This window comes from Podarcis raffonei, chromosome 2 (assembly GCF_027172205.1).
Source record: "Podarcis raffonei isolate rPodRaf1 chromosome 2, rPodRaf1.pri, whole genome shotgun sequence".
In the NCBI taxonomy this organism is placed as follows: Eukaryota; Metazoa; Chordata; class Lepidosauria; order Squamata; family Lacertidae; genus Podarcis; species Podarcis raffonei.
In genome coordinates, this window is record NC_070603.1 from 35,283,716 (window position 1) to 35,299,867 (window position 16,152).

General features: G+C 49.1%; 1 protein-coding gene across 3 annotated transcripts in view; it reads right to left on the bottom strand.

Moving 5' to 3' along the window:
* Positions 1-4,390: 4,390 nt before the first annotated feature.
* The window catches only part of CASKIN2 (CASK interacting protein 2), a 99,622-nt gene continuing 87,860 nt past the window's right edge, over positions 4,391-16,152 (bottom strand). For all 3 annotated transcript variants that reach the window (XM_053375887.1, XM_053375886.1, XM_053375885.1), the window contains exons 15-20: positions 15,618-15,728; positions 15,280-15,381; positions 13,571-13,709; positions 8,954-11,119; positions 7,037-7,367; positions 4,391-5,987 (exon numbers count right to left, since the gene is read on the bottom strand). In XM_053375887.1, coding sequence (XP_053231862.1) covers positions 5,891-5,987; positions 7,037-7,367; positions 8,954-11,119; positions 13,571-13,709; positions 15,280-15,381; positions 15,618-15,728 — 2,946 coding nt within the window. In that variant the 3' untranslated portion in view covers positions 4,391-5,890. The remainder of the gene's footprint in view (positions 5,988-7,036; positions 7,368-8,953; positions 11,120-13,570; positions 13,710-15,279; positions 15,382-15,617; positions 15,729-16,152) is intronic.

The following is a 16,152-nucleotide window of genomic DNA, read 5'->3' on the forward strand; positions in this document are numbered from 1 at the left end:
CAGATGAGGCTGGGCATAGTTCCTCTCTCGTATCCATGGGCTAGACTTGGGATCTTGGTTGCATTTTGTGCCTGCCCCACTGTTTAAGTTGGAGACATATAGCATACTATCCCATGGTCTGTTTCCCTAAAATATAGGGAATTAAGTCTGGGTGGATTCACCATGCAGTGCTGGGAATCTGCATCGTCCTCAATCCACCCTCTCTCTTGCCTGCCAATTTTAGCCGTGGTGGATAAACTCAGGCTGTTGCTTTTGGCGGGAAGAAATCAGAACTACCTCTGTTGGCCAACCTCTGCTCTATTTAAGGACAACACCAGGGACAGCTGCCTTCTCTGCAAGACCAATCACTTTGATAACAGGGCATGTGTTGTTTGGGAGTAGGTATTTTGGGCTACTGTGGACGGGCTGTTGAGTATTCAGGGCTCTATCTGGAAGGGTTTTGGCCAAAGCAATCCAATTAACCTCGTCCTAGATTTGTTTCAAAGCACTGACCTACCCTAGCATGGTAGTTAGAAAACTTGCCAAGCCTTCTTAAGGAAACAAGGGCAAATTAACCTTTTGGCGGGAGGGATACTTTTATCCTTCCACAGCAGACAAAACGACATTTTACTTTGTTAGATTAGAAAAGAAAAAAAATCATAGGTTTAGGCCTGGCTGGAGGTAGTGGTGATGGAAGGAGAAAAGTGATACCTGGAGGATTTTAAGAAGCATGTAGTACAGCCTTCCCCAACCTGGTGCCCTCCAGATGTTTTGGGTGACAACTCCCATTAGCTGCAGACAATTTGGCCATGCTGGCTTGGGCTGGTAGAAGACACATTCCAAAACAGCTGGAGGGCATCAAACTGGAAAAGGTCAGTGTGGTTAAGGTCAGAGGATGTTCCTTTAAGCCCCCCTGCACATGGCAAAGTTCTCAAAAGCTGTGGCATGTATGCTGACTCCAGCTGGCTGTGACTGGGAAATCGGCCAATATCCTATGTTTATATTTTAAAAAGAGGCTATTGTTTAGAAACTGTTAAAAACACGTTCTCCCTCCCATTTTCATCATTGCTGTTCCCACGTAGCTCAAGGTTTGCTGCCTTCTCACTTGGTGTGATGGTGTATTGTACTGCTCTCCAAGGGCAAAGAGCTTTGGGGAATGGGCTGCGTTTCACCTCGGTACTAACCAGCAACAGTCCTCTCCTAGTGTCAGAATTGGCACTGGCTTCAGTGGGTCAGGATTTGCACCCCTAGCTTGAGGCCAGCGGTGCTTGGCATGTGCCAGTTTTGGGTCTCTGGTCCCAGGCTAAGTTGTGGGTGGTTTGTGCAGATTTTGTATTTGGAAACTGGACTGATTTGCTTTGGGTGAGGGACACGGGTAGCTGCTGCCTTCGTCCTCCCCTCGTTCTGAACCAACTGGGAGTCCTCAATGCCTAAAAGCTGTTCGCCGCAATATTTTTTCCTTAAGTGATTTTAAAACTTTACACCTGATAAACTGTCTCGGGCAGTTTCCCTGCTAGACAAGGCACTTTCTGTAGACTTTTGTCTGTGGTGGTTGATCACGCTGAAAAAGATTCCCCTCCCTGCACTTCATGCACTCTTTCCCCTCCTCAATTGTACTCCACTGGAGTCAGATAATGAGCCTTTTCAATGGCTTTCTCTTGAAAGTCCATGTTGCCTTGCTGCCTCCCCCTCACCCCCGGCCACCCCCCTCTTCCTCCTCGTCCAGCCAAGGCTTCAGAAAGGTGTGAGGCGTATGGCTTTAGGAAGGAGTTTCACCCATCCAACTGTTTTTAAATGGTGTATATTTTATATTTAAACTTTTCTGGGGATGTATGTAAAAAAATAATAATAGATTTGTATGAAAACTTGTAAATTGTACAAAAAGGAACAAAGAGCACCTGATATGAATGGCAATAAATGATTGTCTTTGATACAGTAAATTTCTGAGAGGATTGGCATTTGTGCTTTGTAATGTATGCTATCTCAGGAATCCTTATAACAGGCTTGTAAAGTAGACCAGAATTCATACAGATTGATGGGCAGGGGGCAGCTTGTCTAAGACCACCTATTGACTTCATCACTGTGGTGAGATTTGAATCAGATGCTTCTTGGCTTATCTCTTCCACACTGGCTGTAATCCTATGCAAACTTAGCTGGGAGTAACTCCTATTGAACTCAGTGGGGCCTACTTCTGGGCAGACATGTATAGGTTTGCGCTGCCAACTGCTAAGCTATGCTAGCTCTATCTCCATGATTTTGTGACTGTGCTGGAAAATATCGGCCAACTGGTTTGAGTTCGTGTGACATCTTTGTTCTTTGGTAAAATCAGTCCAAGCCCCCAGCGTTTTCTTGATCAAATACTGCTTCCTCCTTCTAGCTGACAAGAAGTTACATGCTGAGATGGAGAGATAGACGAGGCAAAATGGGCTCGAGCAATCAATATGCTTTGCTAATGGAAGTGATGGAGGTTCTATTACTGTGGCTAATATTACTTATGTCTTTGCCAGCCACAGACATTGGTCTGGTTCGCACATTAAACCATAGCTAAGAGCAAACAAAGCTTTAACATGAGCATGCGGTGTGCTGCTGCAAAGGTCATGAGAGTGTTCCTGTTGTGCTGTGGACATCCAAGCCCAGGGTTGTGGTTTGTTTCTCTACCCAAGCAAAGTATGAACAGTAATCAGGGTTTGTTCCTGGCTTGTTGCTCATGATTTGGTTGGGAAAACAAACCATGAGCTCAGGTTCGGAGAATCACAACAAGCCAAGCTCTGGCTTGTTTCCTCTGCAGTGCCACAGGAACAGAGTGAGACCTTTGCAGTGTGCAGTAGCAAATTGCACATTCACATTAAACCTTCATTTATTAATCTTAATTTGTTTGGATGATCTGCAGGCTGGACCTGTTATGGCTGATTCTCACTTTAAGCATTGTGTACATACACCTTAGCTGATATGAAGGGTACTTTTATCTTTCTTTAAAATACTGGAAAGTAGGTGCCCAGTTTTTTCCTTATGGCTCCTTTTGAATATTTGAAGCGGCACACGTCAAGTTTTGCACACTTAAGGCATGCTCATATTTTTGAACTTAGGTAGCCATGTTGTTGTTTAGTTATTTAGTTGTGTCCGACTCTTTGTGACCCCATGGACCAGAGCACGCCAGGCACTCCTGTCTTCCGCTGCCTCCCGCAGTTTGGTCAAAGGTAGCCATACTGGAGTACAAAATATTCATTGAGCATTGATATTTAGTGGTGTCTGAAATGACTTATTTTTCCTGAGGTTGTGACAGCCCTACTTGATACACAATGCATCTGACTGATCAAAAAGAGGAGACTCAGCAAGCCAAGTACATCTGTCAAAAGGGAAAACGATTCCCAGTGTTTAATACCATAAAGTTGCTGTTTATGTTAGTTTAAAACAAGAATTCATGATTAACACAAACAGACTAGATGATTTAAAAACTGCCTGGCTGGTGTTTTGCCTGGACTAATTTCCCTAGGCCAGTTCCTGCTACATTGAACAGGTGCGGCCAAGGCTGGTTAGACACAACTGCATCCATACATAATTTACACAGCATACAATATATTTAAAATAAAGAACTAGCTCTTAAAAAATAAGCATTTTGGACAAAAAGGGAAGGGGGAATGAATTTTTCTCATTAGTGATCACAAAGAACAGCATTTTACTGCCCCCTAGTGGCTCAGACAGTAATGTGGTTCCACCCCCCAACTCTAAAATACAACAGCACTCTGGTTAGTAAATATACAACAAATCCACATTTAAAAAATATATACATTTCTTTTAAAAAATTACAGTTTTATCAACAGTTGGGGGAAAGGATGCATCCCAAATCAACTACTGTGAAATCCAAACCTCTTTTCAAAAAGGCTTAATGAACCTTTTTATAAAGTGCCACTGGTTGCAGCAATTCTTTAAAAAAATATTTTTTAGCACTAGTCATCAACCAGAGGATGACTAATCCACTTGACACTATGGATAAAAAGAGAGTCCCAAAAAATAAAGAGAAACTACATCTATGGCCAAGACACATTAATAGGCTCCATTGTAGCCTCTCGCTTTTTTCCCTTCGCCATTTGGATTTCACTTCCTTGCAAGTGGCTCAATGCTTGCCACTTCATGATTCACTACTAAGAAATCAAAAGCAATGCACATCCTGGCTCCTCCAGCAGAGCCCTTTCCCCCGTGATGCCCAGAGGATCTGCTGCCTTAACTTTAAAACTGCTGACTTGCCCGGTCTGCCTCAATACTTGGTAAAACTGGCAGAAGTTTTAAGTCTGTGATATACATGGTCATCTTCATTTTAGACTTAAAATAAAACCCTCCTAGGAAGCTGCCTTTTACAGGGCCTGACCCCTTGGTCCATCTAGCTCAGTGGCTCTCCAAGGTTTCAGACAGGAGTTTTTGCCAGCCTTACCTGGAAATGCTGGAGATCAGACCTTTCTGCATGTGCTGTACTGCTCAGCTACAGTCTCTCTGCCATAGCAGTCACTGACAAGTTCTAATCTGCCTGCAGCATGTAAGCAGCAATTATTACACTTTTCTTTTCCCTTCTCTTCTGTAGGCTGCCTGATGGGCACCACCGTGGGCATATTTACAGAGGTGCTACGTAAGAGCCGCCTCATCAGAGTGGAACTGTCCCTAGGGAGGAAGGAAGCGGCATGCCGTGGGGTTGCAGTTGGGCCCTTTGTCTGCTGCATTCACTTGTTGGTAGAGATGGGCTCACTTTGGACAGGGAGATAAGTTACAAGGAATGGTCTTTGGAAAGGCAGTTTCATCTTATAGCCCAAATGCTGTCTGCTTTGATTTCTATTTTAAGAACAGATCTACGTGCTTCGTTCCCTGCTGGAAAAAGGATAGGGAAGAGTATTTGCAACTAGGAAAAGTCACTTTTCATGCTACAATGGAGAGCATGTTCAGGATCCCTTGTATTGTTTTTGCCACTGGAGGGTGCCATGCACTGTAAGCCACCAATCAGCGTTTTCCTCCCAGATTCTACTGAAAGAAAAGAAAATGGAAGACTATTTTCTCTCTCCACCAACCCACCCGGCCCATGCGATGAATGAGACCCGAGGTATTTGGGAAAGAAGGTCAAGTAGTTTTCAGTTCCCCTGAAAAGTGTGTCGCCCTTGAGCTTATTTTACTTTTCTGGGAGCCACAGGCTGTGCCAGCTGCTTTTGGAGGTCGAGGCAAAGATGGGGCAACGTGCGGGATTTAAATCCACTCGGATTACACGGTCCTTCCTCTGCTGACAACGTTGGGAAAAGCAGCAAGGCCCTGTCTTGCTCTGGAAGTTGCCAGGCTTACCAATCCTGTTCCCTTTTGTTGACTTGGCCGCATTGAGCACTCGGCCCCTTTGCGGATGTCACTGCCCCTGGGAAGCTGACACATTGTTGGCATCGTTTGAAATGACAAGACGCAGGAGTAGGGAATGGGCTGCTCTTTGCAAGAAGTGTAGATGTCTGTGGTATTATGTGGGAAGGAGGCCAGGGTCCAAGGGAAGCTCTCAGTAGCCTCCAGCATTGGTCTGCCTCCCTTGTGGTTCAACGTTGCAGGCATTCAATCAGCCCTTCTTTGTAGCTTCAGTGCTGATGTGGGTGGTCACTGTTTAGAGGCCTGGCAAGCATCTGGTGCCCTCTGATGGAAACACCAAGTTGATGTGTGTTCACGCGCTCTTGCCCCAAGATATTTGTCCAAGAAATGGTCTTGGAGTGCAGTTGCCTCAGGCTGGAAGTTAGCACTCACAAGAAATCAGGAAAAGATGGTAAAGTGCCTGGAAGGAGAGGCCGATGAGTAGTTGTGGGATTTCTCCCCAAGCTGTCCACGTCTCATAAATGGTAGGGTAGAAGGATGAACCTGCATCATCATCATCATCATCATCAGAGAAGGAAGCCCATCCTCAGTCCAACATGGCATCCAGCTGCTCTGCAAGGTCATCAAACATGTTGCTGATGTCTTCGAGGATGTTCTTGGCCGAGTGTGCTGTCCCATAGTTGCTGGGGGGACAAAGACAGGAGAATTGGTTCGTTTTGGGTGCAAGGTTTCAGGCAAGAACTGACACCTCCTCCCTCACCAGATCTGAAGTCTTCTTCCAAGCCCTCTCTTTGCTTGGAGGGCCATTTCCTGCACACTCTGAGCAGTCCCATCTCCCCGCCCTTTCCCTGCCACCCAAATGGCTTGCTAATGCCTGCCTGTCTCTTGGTAAAGGCCAGGAAGCAGCAACATAATCCATCCCATTCTGAGACAGCTATTTCCTGGTGCAATACAAGGTACAGTGGTACCTCTGGATATGCACACCTCTGGTTGCGTATCCTTCGGGTTACGCACACGGCAAACCCAGAAGTATTTTTTCTGGGTTTTGCCATGCATGCATGCGCAGAAGCGCTCTACCAAGCTGCGCACGTGCGCAGAACAGGCACCTCCGGTTGCGAATTCCTCGGGATCTGACTGGAGCTCCGGAACAGATCCTGCGCGCAACCGGAGGTACCACTGTACTGGTTACTATTTTTAAAGGCTTTCACCCACCCCCACCCCCCAGCACCATTCCCCATATAAGCCCAATTGCCGCCTATATTCTTCCTGTTTTATATGCCCCCAGCACCTGAAGTGAGGACACCTATGACAAGGGAAACTGCAGTTTCTCCAAGGCTGCAGAATAGCTGCCTGAAGAAGTTCAGGGCAAAACTTCTGTCTCTCTCTGGAAAAATGACATCCTCCAGATGGGAGAGGTCATTGTGGCCCAGTGTTGCGCCTGAGCTCATTTCATTTCACTGCTGTTTGGGTGGGAGAGTTGGTGGAGCTTTAGAGGAATGACAACACCCATTTGCATATGCAAGTCTTCACCCAGCTAGGGCAATATGTATGGAAGTCTGCTTGCACATGGTCCCTAGCTGGACCAAGGCAGATGTATCTGAAATATGCATGTGCCTTCTTCATAAAGAAGAGGGGCCTTTGTATTCTGCACTTTGGATAAAGACCCTGAAGGATGCTCTGTTCAGGACAGGCACCCTGCCTGCCCTCTCTTCACATCCAAGCAATGCCTCACCTGTCTGCCTCCTCTGCATTGATTTTCTTTTCTGCCGCTTCAAGCGTGGATGCCAAGGATGAGTTGGTTTGTTCCAGCCTTTGCTGAGCGTGGATCATGTCCGGAGATGCACTCAAAGGCCTCATGGTGAGGGGCACCCCGAAACTCAAGGCGGGTTTGCTGCCCAGCCCCAGTTTCATGGGGTAGGGACCCATCCCTTCTGAAACCATCTCTGTGGCTGCCCAGGGAGCGACGGTGTTGCGAGAGTTCTGCAGGACTTGTTGGTAGATGGTTTTGGGCCCCGAAAACACCAGCTTGGTAGAAGCAATGGATGTGTGCTTGGCAGGGACATCTGAGGGGGGTAAAAAAAACTTACGTTGGGTATTCTGAAACCTGACCCATGCAGTTTAAGGAAACACAGCCTCGCTCAACCACCCTGCTGGATTAGCAACAGCAGGCATTCCTGCCATTAACACCTCATGCTCTTCTACACTCTCCCAGTAAGTGTAAGCTGGAGTACTTCTACCCTAGCCCTTACTTCTGGGTTTGCCATGCTTTATTCATTTGTGTTTCAAAGAGCAGCCAGATGACATAATTCCAAAACTGTAGCCTTTCCATGTTTTCTGCACTCCCCGTGTTCCCCCTCACAAGACTTGATTTGTAGCAATATTTAATACTGAAATGCAATTTTATAATGAAAGACAAAGTGGTATTAAGGCTTGTGACTTTGGTTTAAACTCCATTTGCAGGGTCCAGTCCTTCAGTTACTTCCTATTGACCAGCAAGGGGGGGGGGGTGCAGGGATCAGTGACTTTATTCCTTTGAATAGCCCTGTATCAGTTCCTTTTCCTGCAGGGGAGGGCTGATTTCTGTTCCCCTCCCCCTCTTGGTAGTGAAACATCTCTACAGTTTTTTAAAGAGCAGAAATCAGCAATTAAAGATGTCCTGTGTAAATAAACGGACACAGAGCAATTCAGAAAGAAACTATTCAAAGAGAAATGATTCTGTAAACCTCCAGCCAGGATCAATGAGAAGGCATGCTAAACCTTCAAATTATGAACTTTTATTTCAAATATCCAGGCACCTTCTGGTGAATGGAGTAAAGATTATGGAAGGATCTTGGCCACAGGGAAGGACATTGCTAATTAATATTGTGCTACATAAAATTTTACATGCGATTTCTGTTTCAATTCCACATCAAAATAACTAACTAAAAATGCATGCTTAAGCATCGCTACCATCACTACACAGTAGGCAGTCCCCTATCCGCTATGGAACCAAGTTGCTCCATCTCTTCAAGTGAGACTAAAGCAGTCTTGAAAATGGTGGGTTACAGCCCTCTCTGCTTCCTCACCCCCTCCCACCATTTCCTTCCAGCCCAGAGCTCTCTCCACAGCCTCCAGTGCCCTTTCCCCAACCAGAAGCAGCAACGGGGTGCTATCCCAGTTCTCTCCCAGCTGTGATGGCCCTGAAGAGCAGCTGGAACAACACTGTATTGCTACTACAGTGGTACCTCGGGTTAAAAACTTAATTCGTTCCTGAGGTCCGTTCTTAACCTGAAACTGTTCTTAACCTGAAGCACCACTTTAGCTAATGGGGCCTCCGCAGCGAAATTTCTGTTCTCATCCTGAGGTAAAGTTCTTAACCCGAGGTACTATTTCTTGGTTAGCGGAGTCTGTAACCTGAAGTGTCTGTAACCTGAAGCGTCTGTAACCTGAAGCGTCTGTAATCCAAAGTACCACTGTAACCCCAAACTCCAAGCCCATTCCCCGCTCTGAGAAAGGATGATGGCACTGCTAGCACATCTGCATCTCCTTCCTTTAAAGGGGGAGAGAGATACCACCACGTAGAAAATCTTTCTGGTTCCAGGAAAGGGCAGCGTACCAGTAAGCCACGGAGGCCAGATTTTGCCCAGCTGCTGCTCTGAACGTTGCCTACCTGCTGCATTGGCTGCCGTCCTCAGATGGACTGCTCCTCCGTTCCTCTCGACCTGAAGTGGGATTGGGCTGGTTGGTTTCAGAGAAACGGGCGGCTTCTTGATCCCCCTTTCCAGAGACAGGATGCTCTTCTCTATCTCTGCGATCTGCAGCTCCATGCTGTCGTCGTCAAAAGCGTCTCCTGCCGGCTGTGGCTCCGCCGGGTGGAGCGAGGGTCCGCTGATGCTGACCGTCTGAGCCTGGGCGTACTGTGGAGCCGAGGATGATGAGCTGGGCGCAGCCACCCCAAATGCTTTCAGCACGTTCTGGAGGGGCTCTCTCTCCCTGCACCGGGGCCGCCTCTTGACCGTGTCGGACTCTGTGAGATTGAATTCCAACACCGCGGGGCCCTCTTTCACCAGGGTCTCTTCTTGCTCTTCCCCATAAGGCTGAGCCGAGGCAGAATCGGACTCTGGCGCAGCGGCGTCTGCCTTCAGCTGCCCAGTGGGCTTCGGACGCTGCTTGATGGTCAAGTTGCCTTCTTCCGCAAAGGGAATACACTCGCTGGAGCTGTTCTGAGATGAGCAGGGGGACTTGGCACAGCCGTCTGTCTCTGCTGTTGCTTCTTCCTCCGTGTCGGACCGGGGGTCCTCGTGGCTGTGCTGCAGAGCTTCCGTCATGGTGACTGCGGGTTCGCTAAACGTCCGTCTCTTTCGGGGGACATTGCCTTCAAAAGCCTGGCTTTGGCCACTGGCGGCTTCCGCGCTGCTGGGGTCTGCTCGGGCTGAATTGTGCAGGCCCGTTTTGCTGGCCGACTCCTGACTGGGACCGGTGGGTTTGGGGGACTTGAGAGGCTTGGCCAGGCTCCCATCAGCCACAGGCCCACTGAGCACGGCTGCAGCATTTCTCAGAGAGCAGCCCCTGTCACGAGGGCCATCTCCTCCGTCCTGGGAGAGGAAGGGTCCCTTTTGTGTCTCTTGGCCCTGTTCGTACTCTGCACCAACTTGCGCGCTGGAGACCGAGCTGAGGCGCTTGGGAGGCGGGGGTGGGGGGCCCTTCCTCCTGGCGCGGATGGCAAAGGACTGGCTGCGCGAGACCTTGGCGGCCGATGATGGCTGTGTCCGTGGCACCTGGCTGCGCCCCGGCCGCCTGGTCAGGGTAGCGTATGAGCCCACGGAGCTGGCGGGAGGCTCCTCTTCCTCGGCCTCCCCGTCGGACAACGCGTAGCGGTTCAAGCTGTGTGAGCGCTTCTTGTGCTTGAAGCCCTCGGCGTTCTGCTGCTCCGCCCCAGGCTTGGGGGGCACGTGTGGTGGCTCTGTGGGGCCACAGTGGGAATGGAGGTAGGAGAAAGCTTTCTGGGCTGTCGACTGCAGGATGGTCCTCTGGGCAGAGAAGGGAGCGGGAGCCTTGGCCTGCTCAGGCACGGACGGCGAAGGAGGCGGCGGAGAGGACTTCAAGGACACGTGGGGGTACATGAAGACATATGGGGCGGTCCCCTTGCTGGCCGTGTGGGGCGATGCAGAAGGGGACGTGGCTGGTAATGTCTCGGGAGGCTCTATGTGGGGAAGGAAATCCCCCTTCAGAGCGCTTGGTCTCTGGTACTGGTCCATCCCCTCAGGCAGATTTCTCTCCCTCAGAGGGCTTCCCGCACAACCGCTGGAATAGCCATTGATTCCCTCAGGGCTGCTGAGCTGCAGAACAAATTTCCCATAGTTCTCTGGGTTGGGCCGACTCTGTGGGGCAGCGGAGTTTTCCGTGAGGCGGGGCTGTGTAGAAGAGTGTCCACTGCTGCTGCCGCTGCTGCTCTCGCCACTTCCCAAGCTCTCCTGCGAACGGCTCGAGGTGGTGCTGTGGGACAGCATGTTCTCTTGGGAGTGCCCCGACCCCCTGGACCGCACCCCGATGCTCTCTTGGCTCCGCGACATGCCCTGGGCGCTCTTGATGGTCAGCGTCTCCTGGCAGCTGTTGGACATGGCCGTCTGGAGCTCGTAGCTCAGTTCGCTGTCCTGGAAAGTGGTCATCTTGGGCGTGTGGGGAGAGTGGCACTCCCCGTTCTCGACAGACTCGATGGTAACGATGTCCAAGGCGCCGGGGATCTTGCGCCTGAGGGTGCTGGTGTCGGCCTGGCTCAGGCTCTTGCGGAGGTCGGTCAGCTTCTTGACAGCCAGCATGAGCTTCTTCTGGTGGCCTGCAGGTGGCACAAAACGAGCAGAAACTAAGCTCGGGGATTGTGGGAGGCAAACGCTTCTACTGGAAGACTCCAAGCACAAGCAAGGGGAAGCTCAAAATCCTGTCTCATCCTCTCAGGCCAGTGCTTTGGAGGCAGAGCCTTTATCAGCCAAGACATTCACGTATAACGTAGACTAAAAGAAGCAGGGCCTGCCTGGACATAAAACGGGACCAGCAGGAGGCTCAGCCCCATGCCCAGTGTGGTGAATAACTTAGGGTGTCAGACTAGGAATAGAGAGACCCGGGTTCAAAACCCTACTTGTCCAAGAAGCCCAGCTGCACCGACTTCACAAGGATAAAATAGGGAGTGCAGCTGTTAATATTATTATTATGAAGCTAACGCATTGTTTCCTAAACTTGCTCCTCTAGCTGTTTTTGGACTACAATTCCCATCATCCCTGACCACTGGTCCTGCTAGCTAGGATGAGGGCAGTTGTAGTCCCAAAACAGCTGGAGACCCAAGCTTGGGAAACCCAGCCTAATGATAAAGATATCTGAAATTCTACAACCACAACAAATGGCACAGGTGGCAGTTGCACTAACTCAGCCTTGCTGAGGTGTTTTTTAAAGAAAGACACTTCCCCATGAAGCACAACATGTCCCCATGTGCTTCGAGGGATAACAGGCTCTTCTTTGTCACGGACCCCAGTCCCTCACTTCTGGGGCCTTCCTTTCACCATGTCCATAAAAGGAACCGGCTGGCAAAGAGGTCACTTTCTACACCTGCATAGTAAGATCTCTTTCCTCCATCCTTTGGGGGTTTTCTTGGGCTGAGGGGAGAGTGTATAAGGATGTAAAGTGATATTTTGTTACCACAGAATTCTAGACAAGGCAATGAGAGGGAAGAAGGGGAAGGAGTAAAGACAGGGCAAGCTGGGAAGGGAGGGAGGGAGGGAAGGTAGGAGTGGGCCATGGGAAGAAGACACTTGGCTGCCCCAAGCAGGCCTTGGGAGCAGCCGCCTGTTGTGTGCCCTCGATAACTTCTACGTGTGGCTGGTCGGGGATGGAGCCAGCGGGCATATTTTGGTGACACTTACGAACGGGGCTTGTCTTCCCCTCTGCCAAAACAGGCATCCAATTACCCTGGGAATTTGATTCACAGCCAAATACCTCACTAATTATTGCCTCCCAATAAGGGGGCATGGTTCCCCCTCTCCTTTTCTCCCCCTCTTTGTCAGAGCGGCCTTTTGGCAGTGAGCCAGTCTAAACTGGATGGCGAGGCCCTAACATGGGAACACGTCCTTCCTCGTCAAATCAGGCCATGAAAGAAGGTGGGAAGAAAAACACAGAGTGGCGGGGGAAGGGGGGGAGTGCCTCCTATTCAGCGGGGGACCCTGAACCCCGAGGTTTTTGGGGAAGGGCGGGGAGGACTGGACTAAAACCGACACCCCTGAGACGGACACAGAATGCTTCCCTCATGAAACAGGGGGAAACGGACAGTCTCCTTGCCCCAAGTCAAAACCCAATGCTGCGTTCTGAGCAAGGGGAGGGGAACACTGCTGTCTTTGCGGGAGGAAACATAATAGAGGGGTAGCCTCTATTTGAAATAAATAAATCACTGTTTCTAAGGGTGAGCAATCACCTAAGAATGCTAGTCAGCACACATGCGCCTGGGAAACAAACCAACAATGAGCATATTCTGGGTTAAGTACCTTCTTATGTGCAGGTTCAAATGGCCCTTGTCTGTGTGTGAGAGAGTGGTATGTGTGTGAAGTCAAGCTGAGAGGGATCTGCTTTCCGCCACCTCACCTGGCTGGGAGAGGTTGGTGAAGGTTGTGCACACTGCACAGCTGCCCATTAACAGTGAGAAGGATTCCCCTTAAGAGTAGGAAATGTCCAACATAACCAAGCCAGTGCATGGCCAAACCACGGTTTCCCATATTCCAGGAACAAGGGCAGGGTTTGAAGAAAGGGCAAGTGCCTTCTCATTCCACATTTCATTATGGTAAATTTGGTCTACAGCTCTCACCAGCCACAGTAAAAAACATCTGGAAGGCGCCTGGTTTGTGAAGGCTCCCTCAAACAGAGTTTCCCAAACTTGAGTCTCCGGCTGTTTTTTGGACTACAACTCCCATCATCGCTAGCGAGGACTAGTGGGCCAGGGATGATGGGAACTGTAGTCCATAAACAGCTAGAGACCCAAGTTTGGGAAACTGTGCTCTATAGGGACATCTTGCGGTTAGTCAAGGATCATTCATGGGTGCCTCCAGCCAATTTAAAAAGCCACCATAAATACAGCATCTTTGGATAGCTGAGTTTTTCTCTGCTGCACTGAGATGCAAGGGAGGCCACTGTATGGAGCTCCTTTCAGATGCAGTTCCCCATCACTCATGTTTATGTAGGGCAGGACTGAAACAAGCAGCCAGGAGTTCCCCAGTGGCCCTGTTGGTTTCCCCTCTTGTCCCCTCACCGAGCTTGTTGATGCCAATCTCCTGCAAGTCCTCCCAAGTCAGATCTGTCACAATGCTGATGGAGTCATAGCCGTTGCTCACCAGCTTCTTGTGGTACTGGGGTAGTCCAAGGGCACTCAGCCACTCCATTAGGTCATCCTAGAAGACAGCACAACCACGATGAGCTCTTATAGCAAATCCCACGCTGCTTTCCACAGAAAGTTGCCCGAGCAAGTCTTTGGGAGCTTTATCAGTAAAGAGCATCCCACAGGCAGAAAGACACAGTTTCTAAATGCCATCAGCTCCACACATGGGCTTACAGCTGCCACCTAAAATATCTAGTGCTTATAAATGGATGTCACAAGGATGAAATCTGGTAGCGGGGGAACGCTGTGTATGACACCCTGTGCTCCTTGGAGAAGCGGTAGGATAACATAAATGACACTATTATTATTATTATTATTATTATTATTATTATTATTATTATTACCCATCATCAATACTAAAGTGTCCCTGACAGAGAAGACTCAGAACCAGTGTTCAAAACTCCCACTGTTCAAGGCACATTTTGTAACAAGGAATTTCATTAGTGCAAGCAGTTTCTGAGCTCTGGGTGCAGTACTGCGCCTAAGATTTCAGATTAAAACTGCAGAGTGGAAGGAAAGGAGGACCTTTTTCTGCCTCCCCACTTCCACCTACTCCCTGAAGACTGGAGAAGAGACCCTCTTAAGAATATTAGGGGGGTGGGCAGGAGAAGGACTAGACTGTGTGAAAAATGAACATAATTTTTTAGCTGTGGTTCATTCATTTTCAGCTTTGTATTCTTGTTACAAAAAAAGTGCACCTAGACATTCTGTTGTTGAGCCCATAAGCTAGGTTTAAGGTGCCATTTAGCTCCTGGCTTTCGTATCTCAGTTTCTAACATTGTGACATTGAAAAGTTGCTCCTTGTGAAATTCAGAATGGACAAGGAAAGCCCGGGCAGTGACAATGGCTTAGATTCTAATTAAGGTTCTGCTGGTGGGAGTGCCTAATAGGCAGAGTTCTGCTCATGGGATGCTCCCACCAGCAGAATGGGGGGGCCATTTTTTTGCCCGTTTCCTTTCCCCCCTGCAGCCCCTTGACAATTTGCTTTGGGTGCTTTGGGGACCTTCTTGAGCAGCGTTAGAGGCAGTGTAGGGAGAAAGGGGAGACTGGCTGCAGAAATCCAGCCAGAGAGGTGCAGTATAAATAAAATAAAATATGATAATAATAATAATAATAATAATAATAATAATAATAATAATAATGCCACTTCTAATGTACTTCTGTTGCATTCCAGTTCTCTCCACAAACAGAAGAAACTCTTTCATTCACAGAAGACTAGTTAGCATCCAAACCTTTGTTGAGAAGGAGGGGAATAAATAGTAAATTATTACGCAGCATATTATTATTATTTTAAAATGTGCTCCGCAACCACCCTCTGTAGAAGGTCACTGCTAGCTCCATTTCACAGACAGAGGTAGGGAAACGAAGACTTGGTCAATGCAACCTAAGAGGTTTGTGGCAGAGATGGTGCTTGAGTTCAGTCATGAAGAGTGCGTTTTGCAGCCACGAGGTGGTTAGCTTAAGAACCCCATAACCCTCCGAGTAAACCTGCCCCTTTGCCAAGGTCTTCAGGGCTTTGGGTTGCACCCTGATTCTGATTGACTGGCAGGGATGTAGCTGACAGGGGTGTGGTCCATACTCACAGGGATGTAATTTGGGAGCCATTCAGCAATGCTAAGCTGCCCAATCTCGGCGGATATTTTCTTCCTGTGGCCTGGCTTGGTCACCCCAATGGCTGTGAGGTCCTGGAACGAAGAGTGGCACAGGTGCCTTCATTAATATCTAACAAGCAGGCATGTGTACTATGTGGTCTAGCACAGGATGCTTGATAAATCATGTGCAGCGCATGTTCTGCAATGGCCCTCCTGGGAAGGCCTCACAAAACACCAGGCGGTTACGGTGCAGATGGGTGATGGCAGGGAAACCAAAACGTCTTCCTCCCTCCCTTTTGCTCAGCCCTTTGTGCTTCCCCATGCCTTACCTCTGGGGTCATGCGGCTGATGGTGGGCACATCGTAGCCTGCATTCAGGAAGTTGGCTGTGTAGCCCTCCAGCTGGAATTCACTCAGCCAATTGTAAATGGCTTCAGCATCCTGCAGAGGGGAGACAGAGAAGTCCCTTGTGTGGCAGTGGTGTGGACTGGGAGGGGCCAATGCACTCCTGAAATCACTTCACCATGGAGATCCGCGATGGAGCACTTGCACTAGTGCAACCTGAATGCGTCACATGCCCCCATGTCACCACAACTGTTGGATAAATGCAAACGAATCTCCTTTTTAAAAAGACTGCTGGTTCTCAATCTCTAGTGCTCAGTCGAAAGGTACCCTGGCCATTTAGCCTGGTCCCAATAAGGCAGGTATCAGAGAGCCAGCATGGTGTAGTGGTTAGAGTGTCAAACTAGGACCTGGGAGACCAGGGTTTGAATCCCCCACTCAGCCATGAGGCTCGCTAGGTGACCTTGGGCCAGTCACTGCCTCTCAGCCTAACCTACCATATAGGGATTTAAAAAATAAATGA